The 25,239-nt window shown below is 39.2% G+C and overlaps 1 protein-coding gene across 2 annotated transcripts in view; it reads right to left on the bottom strand.

The window, feature by feature from the left end:
* Positions 1 to 7,685: 7,685 nt before the first annotated feature.
* Gtf2a1 (general transcription factor IIA subunit 1) overlaps positions 7,686 to 25,239 on the bottom strand; it is a 34,234-nt gene continuing 16,680 nt past the window's right edge. For both annotated transcript variants that reach the window (XM_041658322.1, XM_041658323.1), the window contains exons 5-9: positions 22,707 to 22,782; positions 20,621 to 20,754; positions 20,016 to 20,336; positions 15,162 to 15,251; positions 7,686 to 12,270 (exon numbers count right to left, since the gene is read on the bottom strand). In XM_041658322.1, the coding sequence (XP_041514256.1) occupies positions 12,163 to 12,270; positions 15,162 to 15,251; positions 20,016 to 20,336; positions 20,621 to 20,754; positions 22,707 to 22,782 (729 nt within the window). In that variant the 3' untranslated portion in view covers positions 7,686 to 12,162. The remainder of the gene's footprint in view (positions 12,271 to 15,161; positions 15,252 to 20,015; positions 20,337 to 20,620; positions 20,755 to 22,706; positions 22,783 to 25,239) is intronic.

Here is a 25,239-nt window from a genome sequence, read left to right as displayed (position 1 = left end):
CCTAGCATTGTTGGGGATTGGGGGAGTGATGAAAGATTCCTGAAGCTCATGGGCCAGGCAACCTAGCCTAAACAATGAGCTCCAGTTTTTAAACGCTGAAACGCTGTCTCAAAAACAACACACACGAGAGAGAGAGAGAGAGAGAGAGAGAGAGAGAGAGAGAGAGAGAGAGAGAAACTGGTTCTGGAGAGATGGCTCCGTGATTAAGAGCACTTTCTTCTCTTGCAGAGGAACTGGGTTTGATTCCCAGCACCCACATGATAACTCATAACCCTCTAACTCCAGGTCCAGGGGACACAACAACCTCTTCTGGCCTTTATAGGCACTGCACACACACGGTGCACAGACATTCGTGCAGACAAAGCACCCATGCACATAAAAACTAAAAAAAATTTAAAATGGTTTAAATTACCATCTTAATTTTAAATATGCTATCCAGTATTATAAAGTATATTCCTATGGCTGCAAAACCACCCCCAGGATTTTTTCCTTCTGCACGGCTGAAACGACATACCCATTCAAGCATTCTTCACTTCCCAGCTCTCGGCATCGGCAATGTTACTATTTCTAAGACCTTCACTACCATAGGGGCCTCAGTCAAGAAGATTCACACACTACTTCTCTTGGATAGTACCTATAATTGTTTTTATAAAACTTGAGAAAACAATATACACTATAAGTAGGATTAAAATTCGTCACTGATGTATTTAACATCGCTGAGTTGTAATAAAAATGGTTAAGTTTTATGTGAGCTCATATATTAAAAAAAAAAAATTTAAAGCCCTGAGTATTCTTGCAACAGGAAATTAGAAGCTACACTGCTGAAAAGCACCGATCCCACTTGAACCCAGGAGGTAACTAAAAAGCAAGAGAGGCTCAAGAGAACTCAGTTGGTAGCATGTCTGTCCAGCATGCACCAAGCTCTGGTTTGAGCCATAGCACCACATAAACCAGATGTGGCAATACACATCTGTAATCCCAGCATTTGAGAGGTGGAGGCAGGAGGATCAGAAGTTCAGGGTCATCCCTGGCTACGCAATGAGTTTGAGGCCAGTTGAATGCTCATCTCGAAAAAAATGTTTTTGATTAAAAATTTTTAAAAAGGCACGCTGAAAGGTTGGCAGCTGTGCCTGCTGTTCTTTGGGTCGGATTCCTGCCACACTGCATTGCCATAATCACTAAGGACTGTCTAACAACCCTTTCCTTTCCCAGTCAAAGCTGACTGCACAAACGTAGGTCTGTCCTAAATCTGCAGACACCTCGGATTCCAGGAACAGAAATCCTACTGACTCTAAGCTGAGAACAATATCTGAGGTAAAGAGGAAAGACCCTGGGGCAGGGGTATCACCTCATTGGAACCAGATTGATCCCCTCTGGCAGAGACAGCACTAAGCTTCAAAACACCTGGTAGATTAGTGCCAAGACAATCAGCCAGACCACACCTTGACCAGACTGCCACTGCCTACTTGTGCCCAACTGCGGCCCCTTCACTGAAATTGAAAGTTCTAGCCAAACAGAAAGCTCATGGCATGCCATAACTAAGGGTTTAGTAATCACTGGATCCCTGCATCCATCTTCCCAATGCAGCCATGCACTGCTGCTGCTTCTTCTTCTTTTTACCTTTGTTTGTCTTTAACTGGTGTACTGGGACAGGTGGCTGAAGCTAGCCTGTTGAGGCTGGGTTGTTTTTGTTTTGTTTTGCCCTACAGCTCCGTTACACTATGGCAACTAACCCTGCCTGCTGGAACAGATAATTATTTCTTACGAAGAGGAATTTTTCATAGGCATGATGTAGGATTGATGGAACGTCGTAAGAAACATACTGACTTTAACCAGCATTTTAATCGTTTATATGTGCTTCCAATCTCTCCTCTCCTTGCCTGCTCCCAGGACAGAGCACACCCCTCGCCCCCACGCACACACAAGCCCTCTTTTTCCTTTAATTTTACTGTTGTGAGGTCAAATCCTTTGGCTGCACACTTTGCTGACTCTCACACAAATGAGCAGCAGTCCCTCTGCCCTCATGCTCCCAGACTTATGACTTAAGATCACATACTTATAGGAACTGTTAGGGTTGAAGACTGGGCCCTGGCAGCCATAAGCTGGGCTCAGCCACCTGTCCTCACCAAGCCAAGTGAAGAGAGCAGTATTACTGAAAGATGTAGCCAGCGTGGCCACACTGGGAAGAGTAATAAATCAAGTGATTCAGTGACATCCTCCCAAGCCCATATCTGGGGTCCGGACTTGAATTAGAGAGAGAAGGTATGCACTTAGTAGTCAGGGCAAGCTGTGCTGTAGCCATCAACAGACCCATCGTTTTAGCTTTGTCTCCTCCAAGGTGGTAGGACACCTCTCTCCAGGAGACAAGCTCCCCTCTCTCCCATGGGCTGGCATCCAGACTCAGCCTTTCCCTTTTCCCAGCGTGAGACCCAGGGAAATTCTAATTCCTTTGGGGACTACTGTTTCAACAACTTGATAGCCAAAAGCAGAGACAAAAGTGTCTCTTTAGAGATCTTCCCTCCTGCCAAGATGATTGAAGGAAAAAATCTACGCACCTCATTGATGGAGGAAGGTCATTGGCTAATAAAGGCACTGCCCTGGCCCATTTTATTGGTTAGAGGATAGGTGGGAGGTAGGCAGAACAGGACGCTGGGAGGAAGAGGAAGTGAGCTAAGAGACTCCACAGCTCTGCTCTCCGGAGCAGACACCTCAGCAGAGACGCCATGCCCCGCTCCCGGGCAGACACACGCCATGAAGCTCCGACCCAGGATGGACTAGGCTAGAATCTCCCCGGTAAGCGCACCTTGGGGCGCCATACACAGATGATTAGAAATGGACTAAATTAATATGTGAGAATTAGCCTAGAAGAGAATGGGCCAAGCAGTGATTAAATGAATACAGTTTGTGTGTTATTTCGGGGCATAAGCTAGCCAAGCAGGCGGGGTGCTCGGAACGCAGCCCCGCTGCCTTTATTACTACAGTTGGCGCCCAGACGTGTGGACAACTAAACCCATTTAAAAAACCTGAGAAGGCTTAAAAATAAGGGAGAGAGAGTTTAACACAGATTTTTGCTGTTTGTTGGTGGCATGCTATAGAGAGATTTCCTGATTCGGCAACAGTAGCAGAAAAAACGCTGTGTCATTTTAAAGCGCGACTTCCTGGGGCTCTGCTGCCATTGCAATCTCTGTCTGGCTCCTGCGGGAGACAGAGCTTTTGAATGGAGCATTTGGAGTAAAGTGCTACGATTTGTTTGATGGCAACTAAACTCGCTGTGTTCTCGGGTCTGCTCTGCTTGCTAACAAGCAAGCACTTCATCTAAGAGAGGCTTCCTGACTCAGCTTCAGCTGAAAAACCCTGCAGCTCTGAAGAGGTCCTGCCACAAAACACTTAAATGGTGTTGACAAAAATCTGAACGCATGCTTTTCGGTTTTCAGCCTTAGCAGGAAAAAAGCTGCACCGTTTAAAAATGCCGGCTTTCTGGGCCATCCTGCCAGGGCAAACTCTGACTGTTTGAGGCAGGAGGGCCGGCTACCAAGAGAGGACGTGAGTGTTGTCTGTTGTAGCTCACTTGCTGGCAGGGACCTTGAAATGCCATACAGTTGTTGCAGTAAACATGGCTACAGCCTGTATATCAGCCATGAGGCTGGAAAGCTAAGGAATGGACTGGATCTAGCTGGCAAAGCCACGCCTTTAGTCCTACTGAGATTGCTTGGTAAATTAAAGATTCATGTGGTCAGAAAAAGAGAGATATACAGTAAAGAGAGATTCAAAGACAAAGAAAATTTTTAAATGGTTTACAGTGTGTTAAAAATATATGCAGACTAAAAGTTGAAGTTCTTAAAGTAAAAAACAAAAAAAAGGAAGAGAGTTGTTATGTGTGGTAGCACACGCCTTTAATCCCAGTGCCTAGAAGGCAGAGAAAAAGAGATCTCTGTGAGTTCAAGGTGTAGTAGTGTACACCTTTAATCCTGAATGCCTGGGAGGCAGAGACAGGCGGATCTCTGAGAGTTCAAAGACAGCCTGGTCTACAGAGTTACTTCAGGTCAAAGATACAGAGAACCTGTCTCAAAAAGCAAAAAGTTAAAAGTAAAAATAAACGAAATAGAGGTTAAAACAAAGCTGTACAAAGATGGAAAATAAACAGAGAATTTTGATACTGTATGCTATTATGCTCTCTTTAAATTGTTTGAATGCTGAGGAAAGAGCAAAAGCTACTAAAAGATATTTATTTATAAATACTGCTGAACTAATCCAACATAGATATTATGAATTTGGATCTAAGGACATGATGCTTTGGAAAGGAGTTTCTTATTTTGTTTTCACAGAGGATGAGACGCTGTTCATTTCTTCTATTCCGATTTGGTATGATGGACCACGTCCTCCTGAATGGTTCCTGTGCACGCCTTCAAAAAATTGCTTCGCTCAACTGCCAACTGAGATGAAACTAGCACACAGGTTATACCATGAAAGACCTAGTTAACGACGCCCCCATTCAGCAGGAAGCAGTTTGGAGAGAAAAAACTGCGCCCATATTCCCAAATATGGTTTATAAACGTTCTTTTACATTTAAAGGGGGATATGATATAGATATGAATAATTTACATTAGTATAGATTTTGCTTTATTGATAGAGATTTAAGGTCAATTTTGTTATATGTATAAGTGTTTCTGATTTTGATTAAGGTATTGTGATTGTGTAGTTCATTTAAAAATGTACTGTATAATTAAGAAATATAGGTTGTTAATGGATAATCATTGATAATAGTAAAGCTTGTAGTCATGTTAGATTTTCTAGATATATAGAGATATATTTTAGATAGACATTCTTCATGTCTTTCAAAGATTACAGAATAGGACATTTAATGTTTTAATAACTTAGGACTTTTCATGACAATGAGACACTCTGCTCCTGGCAGCACCAATGTACTTCAAGAGGAAGATGGGCATCGAAGAGGCACCTTATGGAGTTTGATAGCCATTTGGGCAAGAAACTGCTCTTGCCTGGACTATTGCATAAACTGGACACAGAGAACCCGCAGAGAGAGGACTACTGAACTTGCCTAAGGTGAGATGATCTTTCGGGGTTCCTGATTCATTTTGAAAGAGTCTGCGAGATATTCTGCAGGACACAACAGATAGTGACTGAACTGACTTTGAATTTTCCTGCTTTATGGAAATGTCTGCTGGATACCATGGGCCTGAAGGCTGAAGATGGATGCCCCAACGGTACAAAAGAACTTTGGGTGACTGTCCAGGCAGCGAGATGTCTTTGTCATTTCTAGAGTTTGAAGTTTCTTAGTTCTTGTTTACTTAGGTAATATATCTTTCTGGAGTCTTTGATGGAGTTAAGAATAGTTAGTTATAGTTATAGTTTTCCTTAGTTATGATAAAGATTATTGTAACTTTTACTTGATAACTGTTTTGTTATATGTAATTTTGCTATGTTAAAGTTAAAGCCTTTTTTTTTTTTTTGTTTAAACCGAAAAAGGGGAAATGATGGAGGAAGGTCATTGGCTAATAAAGGCACTGCCCTGGCCCATTTTATTGGTTAGAGGATAGGTGGGAGGTAGGCAGAACAGGACGCTGGGAGGAAGAGGAAGTGAGCTAAGAGACTCCACAGCTCTGCTCTCTGGAGCAGACGCCTGAGAGAGACGCCATGCCCCGCTCCGGGCATGAAGCTCCGACCCAGGATGGACTAGGCTAGAATCTTCCCGGTAAGACCGGTTCTCACAGATTATTAGAGATGGGTTGATCGGGATGTGAGAATTAGCCAGTAAGGGCTAGGGCTAAAGGGCCAAGCAGTGATTAAATGAATACAATTTGTGTGTTGTTATTTCGGGGCATAAGCTAGCCGAGCGGGCGGCTGGGGTGCTGGGGAAGCGGCCCCGCCGCCCTTATTACTACACCTCATAAAGAGAAGATCAGGCAGACAGAAGGAGAAATTATTTCCAAGTCCAGCTTGGTGAACTCAAATTAACTGTGCTTCCTTAGAAGAGCACGGGACTACATCATTGATGTCTCAACCCCCAAATAACCGCCCAGCTCTTATATGCTCTCACCCCTACACTAACACCACCTTAGGGGCAGGATGATGTGCAGCTCAGGCTGGAGGTGTAGTGACTGCCATCAAAGGAGGGTATCCTGACCCTTCCCGTTCCTACACGGATATAGCAATAGTCTCATTACCATTACCTTCTAACCCTGTCAGTGGGTACTCTTCTACTTATTCTGTTATTATGGCTGCCACTCAGTGTCTTCTCTAAGTCATCATGGAAATTCAGGTTCTTGGTAACAGACACACAAAGCAAACAGTTACACTATACACTGGACGATGTTTTTATTCACTCCCTTGACTGTTGAAGGACACAGAGACAATGAAAATTGCAGAAAAGGCCCCGCAGCTACAGCCCACAGGTCTAGCCAAGATGGAAAGCAAACTGAGTCCAAGGGCGATCCCACCTGTACCGAGCCTGCCTGCCCTGCCCCCACTGCACCCTCGCTATGGCATCTTTTCTACTGTTTCACAATTTCACACACACACACTGAATGTACATTGATTTTATTCTCTCTCTTATCTCTTAACTTCCCCACCCCCAGTGAATCTTCTTGTCAAGTATCACATAGCTTAAAAAAAAAATCCCAGTACGATACAGGCTATGTGACTTGGTCAGAGGGCCATAGCACATTAAAACACAGGCTATTGCATTGTTCTTGGATACATCATTAGCATGGAAATTCCACGGACTAGAGTAAGTCAGTGGGGGCTTTGGCAAAGGAGAGATTACCTCACACTCATGGATTAGTGCTTGTCACCTCCGTGCTTTCCCTTCACATGACCCACGCGTACTTGGGAAATTCATTTTTAAAATAGCGTAGCTCCCAAGCTGATGAGATGACTCAACCATTATGAATAATGGCTGCTCTTGAAGAGGACCTGGGATTGATTCCCAACACCCTCATGGCAGCGCCCAACCATCCATAACTCCAGGTTCAAGGGATCCAATGCCATCTTCTGATCTCTGTGAGCTCATGGTGCATGTATATACATGGGGGAAAGGGGGGGACAACAATCATACACACAGTAAAAAAAAAAAAATGTATAGTTCTCTATTAATTTCAACTTCGAAAAAAAATGTATAGTTCTCTATTAATTTCAACTTCGAAAAACAAATCTAAGCCGGGCGGTGGTGGCACACGCCTTTAATCCCAGCACTCGGGAGGCAGAGGCAGGCGGATCTCTGTGAGTTCGAGACCAGCCTGGTCTACAAGAGCTAGTTCCAGGACAGGCTCCAAAACCACAGAGAAACCCTGTCTCGAAAAAACAAAAAAAAAAAAAACAAAAAAAAAAGAAAGAAAAACAAATCTATTTCAGACATGTAATTCAGTGCATAAAGTCTTCCCACTCTGATGCCGAGCCTTTCCTTTCCCTCCTCTGCCTTGAGCTGCTCCTAGTAGCCGCAAAGGTCCGCCAACTCTCCCGCTGGGCTGCTTTGTGAACAAACATTTTGTCTCTCAATCACACGACAATTTTTATTTTGATGATTTACTTTTTTTATACTAATTTTAAATTATCCAAATAACTTCATCCTCAAAACCTTGCCACTGTTATTTCACAGATAGGAACTCACGTCACATGAATTAAGATCATAATGTAGGAGCTTGAATTAAACTGCAAAATACAAGAAATGCTGGCAATAAATAAAATATCTTTATTAGGATTATTTAATAGTTAAAATCTGCATGTTTCCTTAGATAAAGTAGTTTATAACAGATAAAAAATTACAAAAGGCAAGCTCTTAATGATTCATTTGAATTAACTATAAAATCAAAATACTGCTAGTAATTTAATATCTTCTAAAGTAACACAAAATATATTCAATATGTAATACAAACCTCAATAATCCAAATCTCCTAATAAGCAATTATTTACAAACTCTGAACTGAGAGAAAACAGTTTTGTCAAAGAAATGAAATGATGTTCTTAGTAACTTCATCCTAAGCAATCTAAGCTTTTGAGTAGAAATACTCTTTCAATACAATGCTAATTATATTAACCTTAATTTACATTTAGTTGGTGTGAATTTACCCATCCTAAATACCTCTGTGCCTGGAGAACACAGCTTTTAAAAGCACTTAAGATATCTAAGACAGTTTAACAATTCAGTCTGGCATCCCAAAACCACTACCTTAAAGGTACAGAATTTAACTAAGGGTACAGAATTTAACAATATCCCTATTTTTGTTGAACTTTTCCTGTCTAAACTGTATGGTTTTCGTCAGTTGTCCGTATGCCAATGTCATAGACCAGTAAGCAAAGCAAGCAACATTACTTTTTTTAAATAACATCTTTAATTAAAGTTTTTGCAAGGTAAAATATTAAACTTAAAATAGGTCTTAGTACATCAAAATACTAAGCTCTTTAATTGTATTCCAAGATGGTCTTTAAAACCTAACAACCCATATTATCACAGAAGAGCAACCTTGATCTGCAAGTGCACAGAATGAATTTTACAAACATAATAAATATATTTATGCCCTTACACATAACAGTATGTACAACAGCAGTTGACAATAGTAGTTCCGAAAAACTAGGGATTAACCCTCCCCGACCCAATGCATACCGGACTGATTTAAGGAAGCTTGGCTGAAGGAGTACTTGTTGATTCAATGTTGTTTTGTTCTCTCCTCAAAAAGGAAGCTTTTGTTCCTCAAAATAAGCAAAAAAAAAAAAAAAAAAAAAGAAAGAAAGAAAGAAAATAAAGAAAAAAAAAAGACACTTTCTTCCTTAAATCATGCATGTAGGAAAGATGACAAAGAAAAGACAAAGGCAGATTTCCAGGAGGAAGACTACAAACCAGAATCATTTCCATAGGAATAACAGATCAAAATCCAAGCCTAACAGTAAACACATGAGAAAACACACAAAACAACCATTTTTAAAACAAAAAGTCAGTATCTGCTACAGCTGATTCAAACAGGTAGGCAGGAAACAAGAAACAAAAACGTACAAAGATCAATAAAATAGCACATTGCACAAAAGCTCAGTTCAAGATGAAGTAATCTGAGAAAATAACTCTCAAGTAGAAGAAAACGCTATTATAAGGGGGTTGCTAAGAGGAGATATGTCTGTTTTCTTATACAAGGAATACTTACCCTCTAATATGGTGACATTATTGCTATAAGATAATAAAAAAAATTCTCAGAGGGAGACAACTCTGCATTCGTCCATACAAGCCACCAAAAGAAAACTCCTGGATTTTCAATACAGCAAAGAAAGCCTCTCTATAAAAACTAGTATATTTTACACTGTTTCCTAAAGCCAGAATCTGTTAGGTTTGTCCAGAACACATTTCAATCACTGTCCACACGTGACTTAAAAGGCAACAGTGTAAATGTGATGCGGAGTCAACAGAAATGTGCACACTTCAAACATCAAGCTCCCGTCCTATCATGTTTGCCTGCACAGACCGCACGTGACCAAGCTGTGTCCGTGCTCTCAGGCATTCCAGTGGTCTCAGAGTACAAATGACACCAGGCAAGAGTTCAGACACTGGAAGGCACACATCTCCACTTCCGTCATTCTGTGTAAATTTACCTTAGCACTACTGGTATCATGTTATGGAAAAGGTGCAATCACTACTGATACAAATCTAAACAGATCACCTTCTGAAAACACTGCCTACTTCAGGATTCCCAAGTCTGAACTATATCCACTTTTTGGATAAACATGCTACTTAAAATTCTGCAAGTGGGACCCCCTTGCCTTTCCAAAGGAATGACATTTTAATTGAACTTAATGACATCATCTGTTAAATGTAATGGCAAAACATGATTAAGAATTCAAAGCAAGTGACATTTCCATAGCAAAAGCTAGTGTAATAAAAAAACCACAACATGCTACTTGATTTAAAAAGGAACACAATATAACAGCATATAAGAGCACAACCTGGTGTGCAGGGTTGTTTGAACCAGCTTTCATAATTTTTCACATATAAAACCATTTATCCAGGAGGTCACCATTAATAGGCAATACATAGGTACAGATACAAATGGTTACTTCCTGATTCAAAACAACCCCGTATGTTACTCTGAAAGAAGTGGTTGTTCATGTTTGAAAAAACAAGCCCACCGGTGTACAATGCTAACCTTCAGTATGTTTGACTACACAGAGAGCCCAGGGTCATGTGCTGAATTATCATAAAGTCATCCGAATTGCAGTAACAGAGCAGCTCCTGGGGAGCCCGAGTTTCACTGAAGCAACACTGGTGCACCGCCATGGGTAGTCCAGTCCCTCTTCACTCGGTAAACACAAATCTTCGAGAACAACTGAGAACAGAACTCATGGGATTTTACTCCCTCTGTACTCCAAGTGTTATAATTAAACTGAACTGCATGTGCTTTGAGAACAGAGAATAAAGAAACTTTCCCCAAAAGGCTGTATTAATAATAGAACAAGAAACTGTATTACTAGTTATGGGATAAAGCAAAATCTAACTACTATCATGTTAAGACACCACCACTCAGACTGAATTCCACAACATAAACTGGTTCAGTGGGGTGATAAGTGGGGAAGGGGAATCAATTGCATTAAGAAATTTAAAAATATGTGCTTTAAAGAAGCACTATATATATATAACTCACTATATATATATAACTCACAGTTTTTCTTTTGTAATATACTTTAGTTCATCTGTTACTTCTGGAACTACATAAAGTCAAATTAAAGGAAGACAAAAATGGAAGACAAAAGAACCAACAGGCAAGTTAACTTGAGTCAAATGTTGTTAGTCACTAGAAGAGAAGGTGAGTGAGCATTCCTGCAGTTCCCAGGAAGCTGACCCACTGCACCGCCAAACTGTTGAGAGCCCCTTACAGGAACGAACCAGAGCTACACATTCTCATCACATACAGCAAGTATCTAGAGTTTTTAATATACAAGTCAAATCTCTATACTTTCTTTCCAATGTGCAAACTGGAGCCCAAGTCTAGATCATCAATGGCCTGGAAGGGCTACCCAATGAAAGAGAGGTAAATTTGTATTTAGTGGCCCACCTCCCTTTACCCCCTCCACCCCCAAGCATTCCCCTCAAATTACAAAGTGTTTTAAAAAATTTGTTCAATTAAAATAATTTCTAAAATTCTTTACTAGTAAACACAAGAAACTTTTATAATTACTAAATTGTTTAATAAAAATCCAGTCCTCACCACCTGCCCTTATGCTTCTTAGACCAATGTACAGAATGCCATCTCAGTGTTACATAAAGACTAAATGAACAGCTAAGCACACACTGTAGCCCAACAAGAAAAACCTTCACATATCAAGCATACTGTACAATTTCAGCTCGGTGGTACCTTTGTGAATAAACATATTCCTGAGGAGCCAATTTGGAGTCTCTTAAAGTATGTGACTGAGTACAGTTTTTCTATGGAAATCAAGCTGTCACTTTAATTCTACTAAACACAGGTAAGACCCAAGTCTTAAGTTACATTTAACAAGTATGAAAACCTAATTAAAACAAGCATCCATTCCTGGGTCGACTTTGTTTCCAAATTGTGACCACTGATCCTTTCTTTAAATCTAAGGTAGATGTTTTTCAGACAGCAGGGAGCAAGAGGTATGTATTACTGAGGGAGAATAACAAGTAAAAATGTTTAAGACCTATTATGAGTTTTAAATCTTCTCACACAGTGAATTGAAATTCAACACCATAATTCTTGCCCTTCTGTAAAAAGCTTACACGCAATTTGTACCAAATATAACCACATACAATAAGCAGTTTCAGTTCAATCTATCAAAAGGGAAATTTCTTCAGATCATTCCAACAAGTATCTTCTGACTGAGCCAAACTTGGAGAAAGTAATATAAACAAAGCTTTACATGCTAATTACCAATGGCAGGTTCCTGTATTTAAATCAACAGTTACAGTTTCCTACACAACCCCTCCCCCCGCCCAACAACCCCAGGTGCTACAGTTCCATGGCTTGCCAGTTAGTAGTGTCTATGTTGTCAAGGTCTAGCTTTGTTCCAGTAGCTTTGCTTCTACTGCGCTGTTCTGACATGCAGAAGTGAAGTTTTGGTTGATATATGTCCCAAGTTTCAAACCGTCCATTTTAACTTTTTAAGTTTCTTTTATCTTACTTATAAAAGGAAAGAAGCAACTCTTCACCACTCTGCATCTCCAATTGCTTTGGAAAATATATAATCTCTTCCATTAAGATTCATAATGCCATCCTTGAGATGAAATTTCCATTTATTTTTACTTCTGTGTATCTAAACAAAATTGAGAAGGCAAAAGATGTAAAAGGAAAACACAACAACAAAACCCCATGGATAATAAAACCACAAGCTTGTCTCGTATAATTACTGTATTTGGAAATTGGTCTCTTAATGTTTAGCAAAAAACCTCTAGATTTAAAATTTTCTTGAATTCATGAACACCTCTCAGTAACTCATATTCACTCAAATAGTTACAAGCTATCTGCAAGTAATACAACTGGGGCCTTCTTTCTTTTGGTAAAATAAGCCTAGTGTTCTCAAAACCTAGCATGGACATTTCACCATAACGCAGAAATAAAATGATCAGTAGATAGACATTTCTGAGCTCTCAATTCTAAAATCCTATGACCTATACTCTTAGCACAGACACCCTCTGGCATATTTAGGACAAATGGCTGTTCAATGTCTACCTGACTATAATTAGAAGTTTATCTAGACTTTTTACCCTGTCCTCAAACCTGTTTCTTCTACCTTTCACTTACTGATCCTGGCGCTGCCTTTTGATATAAAAATCGTGTTTTATGAATTTCCCTTTCAATCTTCCTGCTCTAGAGTCAAACTTTTGCTAAAATAAAACAGATAGCAATAATGTTAGAAGGAAGAGACTCTCACATTCAGAAATAAGTCCAGAAATTCAAAACTGAAGTTATGTTGAGTAATAAATAATACTTTTATTTACATAAAAGTATAATGTAAAACTTTAAAAGTATTCCTTTCCTGGCCTTAAGCCTTTCATGAACACACTAAAAGCCAACAGAAGGGCTAATGTCCAGTGAAAATTTCTTAACGTGAAATGAGCTATAAACAGGTTGAAACGTCACACTAGATACTGTTTTCACTATGCCCTACAGTCCTTCAATTACCTAAACCTGCCATCCTGATAGCATTTCAACTAAGACATACTTGTCTGGCAATATAAACGTCATTACTCCTGTGCTTGTCTTAGAATAAACTCACTACTGAAATATAAAGCTTAGGCTTCAAAACAAAATTCCTAAAACTCAAGTTGGCCCAAACTACATTTATCCTCATTTTAACTAACCACAGACTAACTCACCTTTACAGTCTGTCAAAGTTCTGACTATACTTTTCATCTTTCTGATTCTTGAAATACAGCTCTGAAAACTATGAAATTAAGCTACATAACCAACCCAAGTCTCTATTAGTTTAAAACATGAGCGTATCTGTGAGCAAGATAAACCAACTTTAATAACATTTAAAACACTATATAGCTTATCAAGGAGAATACTCTCTTACAATAGGAAAATACTTTGAGAAATATCCTGTAGGCAAGTTCTCATTTGGTAATTTGCTATCATGAAATTATGCATTGGAGCCGGGCGAAGGTGGCGCACGCCTTTAATCCCAGCACTCGGGAGGCAGAGGCAGGCGGATCTCTGTGAGTTCGAGACCAGCCTGGTCTACAAAGCTAGTTCCAGAACAGGCTCCAAAGCCACAGAGAAACCCTGTCTCGAAAAACCAAAAAAAAAAAAAAATTATGCATTGGGTATTTGGCTACAAGCAGGTCCCTTAAGACTTCCTGCTGTTTTAACCTCATATACCTTTTTCTACAGATTAAAAAAAAAATTCCATTTGCAGTACTGTTTGTGGTCAAGGGTAAGTCACAACGTACAAAAGTATATACTATCAGAGTATCAATAATGTGTCTGACCTTAGGTAACTGGCATGCAACTGGCCTGGTTTTACCTTTTACTAAGTAAGATCCATTACATTGGCATTCTATAAATCTGTTTCATGTAAGCACTACTTATCATATTCATTATAACAAAAAATTTAAGATTTCTTTCAGCTAAAAGATACAAATAATCCATGTTCATTATCACAATCCTTGTCCCTAAGTACTTACTCCCTGCTACTCAATAAACATTTCTTTAAAAAAATATACGGTTACAAAGAAAAACTAATGTAATATGTGAAAGTGTTATAAACTTCATGATAGGCAACAGCTTACTGCTTAATGACTTACTTATAAAAACCTCAACAAAAAAACTAATACGATGGTTCTCAACCTGTGGGCTGCAACCCCTTTGGGAGTCAAATGATCCTTTCTCAGGAGTTGCCTAAGATCATTTAGAAAACATGATATTTAAGTAATCTCTTAAATCTCATCTGTTTTTTGGTTTTTGGTACCTCTTATTTTTCTGGTCCTCTTAGTAATAAAATATCAATTGGGTCTTTCCAGACTCAAGGGCGCTGAAGTGTGTGAAGGTAAAGTTTTCTTTTGAGTTTGTGTCATTGAAAGAAAAGGGGCTATTTACAAGCTGATGTAGAATGAAAAGAAAATTATCATCTTGGAGCTGGAGAGATGGCTCAGCGGTGAAGACCACTGGTTTCCCTTCCAGAGGACCCAGGTTCAATTCCCCGCATCCACATGGTAGCTCACATGGTCTCAACTCCAGTTCTAGGAAACCAGACACCCTCACATTCAAGCAAAGCACCAATCTGCATTAACCAAAATTAATTTTTTTATAAAAAGAAAAATGATCATCTCTCACCATTTTACTCACTACTTACTTTTCAAAGGTAACACTAGAGAGTTCATTTTACTCAGTCTCTGAAGCAATGACAATACTCTCTTTTACACTGTCTATAAAAGTAAAGAAAGCAAGCTGGACAGGGTAGTGTGCACCTCTAATCCCAAGTTGAGGCAGGAGTACAACTGACTACGAAGCCACCCTGAGCTAGCCACCTACATTGTTCCAGGTCATCCTTGATTGTTACTATACTTCATCTCAGAGGTAAAACACAAAATTAAAATATGGACAGTCATCGTCTCCCTAAACCTTTCTCTAAGACTGAGAAGATGGTTTAGAGGAGGACACTACAACAACAAAAACGTCCACAACTGAAAATGAAGTCCGTACCTTATCATATTGGCATACAACAACATTTTCTGTGTCAAACAGTTCCTGTCCTTCCTCGTCACTCACATCATCTTCACTGTTGAGGGGCTCCTGCAAATAAAAGGAGAATTTACACATAGATCTCATGGATTGCTATAGGGTTTCCCGTAACATATAGTAAGAAGCATGACCTTGATGCTCTTTGAGAACTAAGTGTTATCAGGTGTGTCTGCACACACTGAATGTAGTGCTGTCAATACAGAAGGTTTGTCGATGTTATTTCAGCAAGAAATTCAATAAAAGTTAAGCTATAGCACTCATAAAAATCAAAAGGGATTAAAATGTATTTTTTTTCGGAGCTAGAGAGATGGTTCATTTGTTAAGAGCACTGTCTGCTCATGCATAAGACCTGGGTTCAATTCCCAGAACCTACATGGCAACTCATAACCATTTCTAAATCTAATCCCAGGACCAAATGCCCTCTTCTGGAATCCCTAGGTACCAGGCACTCATGTGGTGAACAGACATACATGCAGGCAAAACAGCCATACACATAAAGTAATTTTTAAATTTTTCTTTATGCTTGCCAAGTGGTGGTGGCACACACCTCTAATCCAAGCACTCAGGAGGCAGAGGCAGATGGATCTCTGTGAGTTGTTCAAGGCCAGCCTAGTCTACAGAGAGGGTTCCAGGGAAAGTTCCAAACCTACAGAGAAACCCTGTCTCAAAAAACCCAATAATAATAATAATTCTTTATTCTTTAATAATTGCACAGGATAAATTCTCATCAATAAATTTTCAGGTACCTAGAAATAAACCTGAGGAAATATGAAGGTTGTGTTGTGAGGTCAAAACAAAGCAAGCCAATAGTAACGTCAGAGAAGCAGAAGAGTACATTAAGTTTGTAGTGTGGTCTTAGGACTATACTAAAGACCAAATCAGTACTGTTTGTCATTATGAAGACATTATGTTGGAGATATAATAATTAAGATTTAAATTACTCTTAAATGCAGAGAATGAAATATCTCAGGGCCAAAAATAAAACCAAAGAAAGGGATAAAATAAGGTTGAGCTTCATTCGTGGTATAAGATAAAAATAAGGAAGAAAAAGACAAGTCAAAACAGAGGTAGAAAGGAAAATAAGCAAGAATGATAAAAGCCTAGTTGTATTAGGTGTATGCCACTCAAACATAGGTGTGTATGGATATTTAAATAAAAATATCTACGCTAAGTGGGAGGAAATAATAGAACTTTAACCCTTTGGGAATGTACATTTCAGCTGCACCACAGACATTCCTAATGGAATCATGACTGCTATGTAGCTGCAGAGCACTTCATGAACCATACCCAGAAACTATCACTCTACAGGCCCTCCTGTCTCCTGGCAACCACCAATCTGCTGTCTGACTTCATGAACTTGCCTATCCTGGATACATAAATAGAACAATACAAACTGTGGGCTTTCAGGTTGTCAATGTACTCAGTTCTTCATGCTTCCTTACAGCTAAATGCTATTTCACTGTATGGCTATGACATGTTTTACTTGCCATTCAGAAGATACTAACAGACACCCAGATGCTTTTTCTGTCTGAATAGTCAAGGGGTGCTGCCATGAGCATTCATGTACACCTGATTTTAATTCTTCCCTACATGTACTTGAAAGTGAAATTTGGCAAATCCTCACCAATACACACACACACACACTTACTTTTAAAATTATACCATCCTGTGCTGGAGAGATGGCTCTAGCAATTAAGAATACTGGCTGCTTTTCCAGAAGACCTGAATTCAATTCCAGTACCCACATGGCAGCTCACAACCATCTATAACTTCAGTTTCAAGGGTCTGACGCCCTCTTCTCTGGCCTCTGTAGGTACTGCATGCATGTGTTACACGGGAATATATGTAGGCAAAACACCCCTAATTGTGGTTTAGAATTGCATTTCCCTAATGACATGATAATGTCATCTCAAACCTTTCATTCAGGTCATTGGCAGAACTGAATTGCTTAAAGTTTTAAGAATGAGACCTTACTTTAGTAAGGGCTCTCATGAGCTGAGGGATAGACAGGTAATGGCAGAGCAAAGTAACAAGCTTTAATAATACCCACAGATGCTGCAAATGGTGGCCCATACGTTTAATCCCAGCACTTGGGAAGCAGAGGCAGGCAGATCTTGGTGAGCTATAGATTAGCCTGGTCTATGTACTGAGTTCCAGGACAGCCAGAGCTACATAGTGAGACTCTACCTTAAAAAAAAAAAAAAAAGAAAAAAAAAAAAAGACAACAAAATTCCCCAAACCCCAAATTTAGCCAGGCACAGACAGTTGTGCACAACTTTAATCCTAACGCTTAGGAGACATAGAGTTCCAAGCTGGCCAGGGCTACATAAGACCCTGTCTCAAAAACAACAATAAATTAATAATGACAAAAACAAATACATAACAGATTCGCATGACCTTTAAAACAAAAAAGTCCAATTTCTTTCATAAATGTTACTATAAACATGAGAACCAGTGAGAAGCTTATGAGAAAGAAAAGAAGTTACAGAAGCACTCATGCACACTGATGCAAAACTCTGTTAATGTGATTCTGGCAGTTACACAGAATACAATGTACAGGGCCCACAGCTTGTCATATCCGGGAACTCAAGACTGGTTTGTCAATTAAGATCAATCAATGAAATTTATAAATGACATTCTGAATCAGACATTGTGACTATCAACTGGTTACAGAAAAGCAGAAAACAATAAAATAAAATACATTTCCTTATAGTTTAAAGAGAAAAAGCAAAGCACTTGGTTAATTACAAAGAAATGAATTCCTTTAGCCCTAAAAGACATCTACAAAAGACAACAAATTACTTAACATTTTACTTAACAAATAACAGACCATTAAAAGAAGCTCCATCTACATATAAAACAAAAGAATCAACAAAGGCATTTTTACAAAAGGCATCAGGCTGGCTCAATGATGGCAATTAAAAGTTCTATGCACATCTATAACACTGGCAAGCAGGAGGAAATGAAATAGAAGTATCACTTAGAGAAGGACCAAAACTGGAAAAAGGATAAGAATAATGCTAAATACGTACTTCCACATAATAAAAATACAAACAACAAGTAGATATTGAAAAGAGGCTGAAGCTCCTAAGTATTGAGGAAGTTCAAACTAAAACTAAATTAAGACACCATTTTTCTGCCAGACTGGGAAAATTCAAGTCTGCCAATATTAGGAAGTGGTAACATGCTGACATCTACAAATTAGACAAAACTGGCAGAGCAAACTCAGTACAGTAAGTTGGCAAGTTCATGTTCATGTGTATTAGTGAAGAGAAATACATGTATGAGTTCCCAAAAGACAGTATCTAAAATGCAGTATAGAATTAGCCTGTTCCTCTAGTTCTCAAAAGGATAATCAAATAATGGTACAGTCAACAGTAAAAATAATTACAATTATATGCAACAACCTGGTTGAACCTCAGGATTTTCATTTTAAGACAAATTAACAAAAACTACATTAAAAATATTGGAGTCATACTATTCATGGACAAGAAAAACTCAAGCAGTATTACCTTTGGAAATATAAACACATACTGAAATACAAAGACAAATTAATGATTAAGTCTGGCACATATGCTTTGAAAGCAGAAGGAAGAGGCTGTAACTGGGGAGGGAACACCAAAACACTTAAGTAATAGAAAAAAAATTCACCTAAATGGTGGCTGCCAGGATAGTAATATTTTAAAATACTTTATTCTCTTTCATTCCTCAAATATTTAATAACTATCTTTAACTAAATTATACAGAAAAAAATGTTTAGATCCAAACAATGGCTCATACCTATAATTCCTGGGAGGCTGAACTAGGGAGATTATTACAAGCTCAAGGTCAATCTGGGCTATATAATGATTTCCACTCTAGGCTACAGTGTGAAACTGTCTCCAAAAAAACCAAAATAATAATAAACAAATATAAATAAGTAAATTGAAACAGAATTTAGTATTAAGATTTAAAAGACAGAAGACTCCATTTTATGCCAAAGCAATTAACCATGAAAACTATGGTGGGCTAAATAATCACCTTGGACAGAGTAACTATCCTGGAAGAATGGGGCCATGTTTACAGACATCAAGAAAAAGGTATGAAGACCAATTACTGAGGGCCTGGTATGGAACAAAACAAAAAAAAACCAAAAGACAGCTTTGGCTGGAGCTGTCACATTCAGCTTTTCTCCTCAAATACGGCCATGCCTTTTTTTTGGTTTTTCGAGACAGGGTTTCTCTGTGGTTTTGGAGCCTGTCCTGGAACTAGCTCTTGTAGACCAGGCTGGCCTCAAACTCACAGAGATCCGCCTGCCTCTGCCTCCCGAGTGCTGGGATTAAAGGCATGCGCCACCACCGCGGGGCTCGGTCATGCCTTTTTAATCACTGAAACAAAAGATCAATTACATCCTTCTGGTCTACCAATATCTTATGTTTAAGCCACATTATGAATAACTAGTGCAAGAATTTGGTTTGTACTATCGCTATTAATATATTTCCATTTCATAGTCATACCTTTAAGAAATGCACCTGTCATGGCTGGTCACTGCTAATATCAACCTAGCAGGCTCTGTAATCACAGGACACCTATGAGGGACAGGTGATCTAGCTCCTGAGAATGCCTATGATGGTCTGTAATGATGTGGTTAACTGAGGTAGGGAGACCCACACTCAAAATGGGTAACACCTTTCCCTGAGGTTAGCTGGGTTCAAGCATCCTCCTCTCTCTGCCTCTGAAGACATAGCAGGTCATTTGTCTGTTTAACACAAACACAACAGTAAACAATGAGTGGCTTCTCTTTTCAAGTCTCTTTCCTTTCTACTAGAAACTTACTTCTTCCACCTGCCCATCTTCAGCTCCATCTTTCTCTTTATCTTCCTCTTCATCATCATCATAGTCTTCTTCCTCATCTTCATCTTCCTCAGATGATGTGTCCCCTGTTCCATCAACCTGCAGCACCAATGGAGCCTGCTGCTGAGCAGGCTGGGCCTGTGGCTGCTGCTGGCCAGGGGCAGGTATCTGTGCTTGGGCTGGTGTGGGTGCTGCCACTGTAGTAGGGATGACCTGAGTTTTATTTCCTGCAAATAAGATCTGCTGTGGCTGGATGATGACACCTGTCTGTGGTGAAATCCCTCCAGGAAGTGGGGCTAGGACCTAGGGCAAATAAAACCACCTATTAGGAACTGGTAAGCAGGATCAAAACAACAGAACCAAACTAATAATAATTCAGTTTTAAACATGAAAAATGTAAATTGGGATTGGAGGCATAATAATAATGATGATGATGGTGATAACAACAACAACAACATAGTTCAGAATAAGATTGTCTTGACTACTGTGCACATGTGGACTTGTGGGGAAAGAGTGGGGAACCACACAATAAATTCATACAGCTATAGCAGCAGATGGATCCTCGGGGATGGTTAACATTGCTTTACCTGCTGGATAACAGGAGCTTGTACTCCACCAGGTTGCATCTGTGGTATAACTTGTTGTTGTAGAACAACTGATTGCGGAGGTTGAAAGATATACTGGGCACCGTTGGCTGCTCGAACCACCTGAAGAATCTGGCCTAAGGCAAAAAAAAAAAAAAAAAGAAAAATATAGTCCAAATTGCTATTTCAGCAGCAATACACAAAGAAACAAGTTTATATTGTTCTCAAGCCAAAGAACCAAGACCACCAAGTTAGAAGACTGACCATCTTACGAAGGACTATCAACTATACATGATAAACTACAACCACTGTTGTTCCCAACTTCCCTCTATGTCCTCCAAAAGTTTTTCCATATTTATTATCTTCATTAGCTTTTTTTTTTTAACATGCATTGGTGTTTTACCTGCATGTATGTCTGTGTGAGGATATCAGATCCCCTAAAACCGGAGTTACAGACAGCTGTGAGCTGCCATGCGGATGCTGAGAATCAAACCTAGGGACATAGCCATCTCTCCAGCCCCCTTCATTAGCTTTCTTTTCTTTTCTTTTTTAACCAATAAAGCGTTAACAACAGACTGTTAAGAGCTGTAAGGACACTAGTGAGATAACGCAGCGGTTACAGCACTAGATGCTCCTCCAGAGAAGTGGAGCTCCATTCCCAACACCACACGGCAGCTCACAGCCAGCTCTAACACCAGTTCCAGGGAATCTGACAACCTCTTCTGCACTCCCAAGGAACTTCAAGCACGTGGTATACAAACAAGCAGGTAAAATAGCTATACATATAAAATTAAAAAATGAAATAAAAAAGACTTAAAGACAGTCTTAATTACTTTTGCTCACATGGTAGGGGTCTGTGTAGTAAATAGTATTAGACATTTAATGATTGCTTTTAAAATTTAAAGACACAAGGCCGGGCGATGGTGGCGCACGCCTTTAATCTCAGCACTCGGGAGGCAGAGGTAGGCGGATCTCTGTGAGTTCGAGACCAGCCTGGTCTATAGTGCTAGTTCCAGGACAGGCTCCAAAGCCACAGAGGAACCCTATCTCGAAAAACCAAAAAAAAAAAAAATTTAAAGACACAAAGCTATAGTATCTTGTTTATATCTTAAACCAAAGCACAAGGCTTTGCTTCAAACTTTCAACAAGCAATGAAAATTTGCTAAGCCAATTAGAACTGCTGTAATTTTGACTCAATAACATATACAGAATATGCTCCTTACGAGTGAAAAACAATGCAAGCCAATGTGGTGGTGGAGCACACCTTTAATCCCAGCACTCGGGAGGAAGAGGTAGGTGGATTTCTGTGAGATCAAGGCCAGCCTGGTCTACAAGAGCTAGTTCTAGGACAGGTACCAAAGCTACATAGAAACCCTGTCTCAAAAAAAAAAAAAAAAGTGAACAAATGCATGCATCAAGACAAAATCCTAATTGGTTCCTCACAAATTTAGAAAGTAATTAACAAATAAATAGATAAATAAAATAAAAATGATACACATCAGTCCATATAATAATCTGTGTAAGTCTTCCAAAGATAAGATGAAAAATATGCATTTGACATTAATGCAGAGACAATATGTCTAAGAATACACAATGAATCGGCTCTTCCAGTCCTGTGTAATTTAATTTTGTTATCACAAATTAATTAAAATATTTCATTTAGCTCATTTGGCAAAACAGATGCTTAGTTAAAAAAAAAAGCCTCAGTAAATAACCATTTCTAAACAATCCCACTTCTTCGGCAGAGTGAACAAAAGATCCATCATTCCCATTAAAAATTTTTTTTTTTTTTGAAGCAGGGTTTCAGCTGGGCTCCAACTCACTATGAAATCAAGAATGGCATTGAAGTTCTGATCCCCGACCTCCAACTCCCAACTGTTGGTATCATGTGTGCTACCATACTGGCTACAATTCTCATTTTTTCAACTGTACCCTCAACAAAGATTACAATTCTCTATTTTAAAGCTCTTTTAACAAAAGCTAAAAACAAGTGTCAGTATTGTCTCCCTTCAGCAACAATAAAACATTAAGAGCTACTTGGTGCTAATTTCAGAACAATATTTAAAATTGCTTCCCTTGTTCTAATTACCTGAATTCGTGAATATCTGTTGAACAGGAGTCACGCCTGCAGGGAGTGCCAAGGTAGCAGCCGTAGCAGCAGCACTCTGGAATAACAAAAACAAAGGGGAAATCGCATCTGCAACGTGAACCTAATGAAGCTGCAGACTTTACAGTGCATGGGAGAATGGACTGAAACGCCACTGAAGCTCCGTGTGGCACATGAAACAACCTACTCAAGTATCACAGGAAATTACAGGTCTGATTGTTTGCTTCCCCTAGAGAACTTAACTCTAAGCAACCTCACAAGGACGTATACCCGATTCAAGTTGTCACAGCCTCGGCCTAACCGTATGTCTTTTAGAAATGCATGCACTAATGGTCATGCTGTACCACAGATCAGACCACCATTCCGTGACTGCATCCTTCCACGTTTTTACATCCAATTTCCTGCTTCAGTAACAATGTACTAAAGGTCAACGTCAAACCATTCTTTCTTCATTTTGTACATTTCTACCAGAATCAACATGTCCCCTTACAAAACAATCTAAAGAATTCCTTTGTTTCTGTAACTGGCAATTCTTCTAAGATGCAACATTATCTAAAAATGAGCACAATGACACAATAGTCTAGGTAAAATATGTATTAAGCTGAGTGTTTCTTATTCCAAAAGCTTGGAGCCAAAACTATCTCAAACTTCAGCTATTTCCCCCAGATTTAGTGTACACACACACACACACACACACACACACACACAAACACACACATCATCTATCCTGGATACGTGAACTCCAAGGTATATGGATGGTATTTTTCCTACATATATTAGAGAATAGAAATATAATTTCATATTTTAGTAGCCTGTGGGTTTATTCTCTTTTCTGGGAATAGTCTTATATGTAATCCTCTCTAGCCTGTAACTCACTACTCAGACAGACTGGTCTTCAACATGAAGTGAGTTCCCTGCCTGTGCCTCCCAAGTACTGGAATCCCAAGTGCATACTAACATGCATAGTCTTGTTTTGTTTTCTTTCTTCAGACATAGTCTTTTTTTATAATTTGCTTTTATTTTATGTGCATTGGTGCTGTTTTTCCTGCAAATATGTCTATGTGAGGGTGTTGGGTCCTCTGGAACTAGAGATATAGACAGTTATGAACCATCATGTGGGTGCTGAGAATTGAACCTGTGTCCTCTGGAAGAGCAGCAAGTGCTCTTAACCACTGAGTCGTCTCTCAAGCCCTTTAGTCTTCTTTTTTTCTTTTTTTTAAGACGGGGTCTCAATGCGTAGTCCAGGCTGGCCTCAAAAAGATGATTTTCTTGCCTCAATCTCCTGAGAAATGGAATTACAAAAGTGCCCTACGATGGCCCCAGTGAGACTTGAGGTAAAATTACTCCATTTATTTCTTCCAAAGATATCATTTCTCTTGCTTGCCCCAAGAGGTTTCCAACACTCTTTTAGCTTCGTTTTGTACCTGAAGTATTTTTATGCATCTAACCATAACTACATTTAGGTAGGGTTTCATTCCGTTATGCTTACATATTCCTTAAGACATCAACTGCTACATACTCTGTTCAACCTATAAATTTTTAGAAAACTCACATTTGGATTAAGCTTAGGGAAATAAACGCTGTAGAGAAACTAATGCCAAAGAGATCAAAACGACTTTGCGCAATTCAAAGGCAGGAGAGAAGGCTCAGTGGTTAAGGGCACTCACTGCTCTTGAAGAGGACACAGGTTCTATTTCCAGCACACACCCATGGCAGATTACTACTATCTGTAACTCCAGCTTCAAGGAATCTGCCACCCTCTTTTGGGCTTTATAGGTAGGCACCAGGCATGCATATGGTTCACAAATACACATGCAGGCAAGCAATCATACACAAAGAATTTTTAAAAAAATACAAATAAGTAAAAATAAAAATTGTAATAGCTAGGGCTGGAGAGATGGCTCAGTGGTTAAGAGCATTGCCTGCTCTTCCAAAGGTCCTGAGTTCAATTCCCAGCAACCACATGGTGGCTCACAACCATCTGTAATGAGGTCTGGTGCCCTCTTCTGGCCTGCAGGCATACACGCAAAACAGAATATTGTATACATAATAAATAAATATTTTTAAAAAATTGTAATAGCTAGTATTTAGCAGCACTGTAAATATTGTCTAGGTAGCAAGACTGTACACAAGGAGTCATGTGACTAGCAGCTGACCTGCTTCTTATGGGCTTAAGGGTAGGTAGAAAAGAAGGGATGGATCTGGGAAGAATTGGAGGAGGGGGTAAATATGATTAAAATATATCACATGAAATTCTCAAATGACTAATAAAATTAAATTTAAAAAGAAACAGCTATCTTGAACTGTCCAGAACAGTTAATTTTCAGCAAGTTTATAAATCTTAGCAGTTTAAAAAATATACTCTTAAACTTAACTGATTTCTGAAACAGAGCTATGGGTGCTAGCATGTTTGGCTGGTTCCCTACAGTTTTAATAACATATCAACCACAAAGTATTTTGGTATTTAAGAAGAAAATTACATAATTTTATGAACTTTAATGTTTAAGATTAAGCT

The sequence above is a fragment of the Microtus oregoni genome, unplaced genomic scaffold (genome assembly GCF_018167655.1).
Source record: "Microtus oregoni isolate MIOR12 unplaced genomic scaffold, Mior012 000009F_ref0000495, whole genome shotgun sequence".
Lineage (NCBI taxonomy): Eukaryota > Metazoa > Chordata > Mammalia > Rodentia > Cricetidae > Microtus > Microtus oregoni.
Note: the sequence above shows the minus strand (reverse complement) of the source record. Positions and strands in the feature narration are given on the sequence as shown.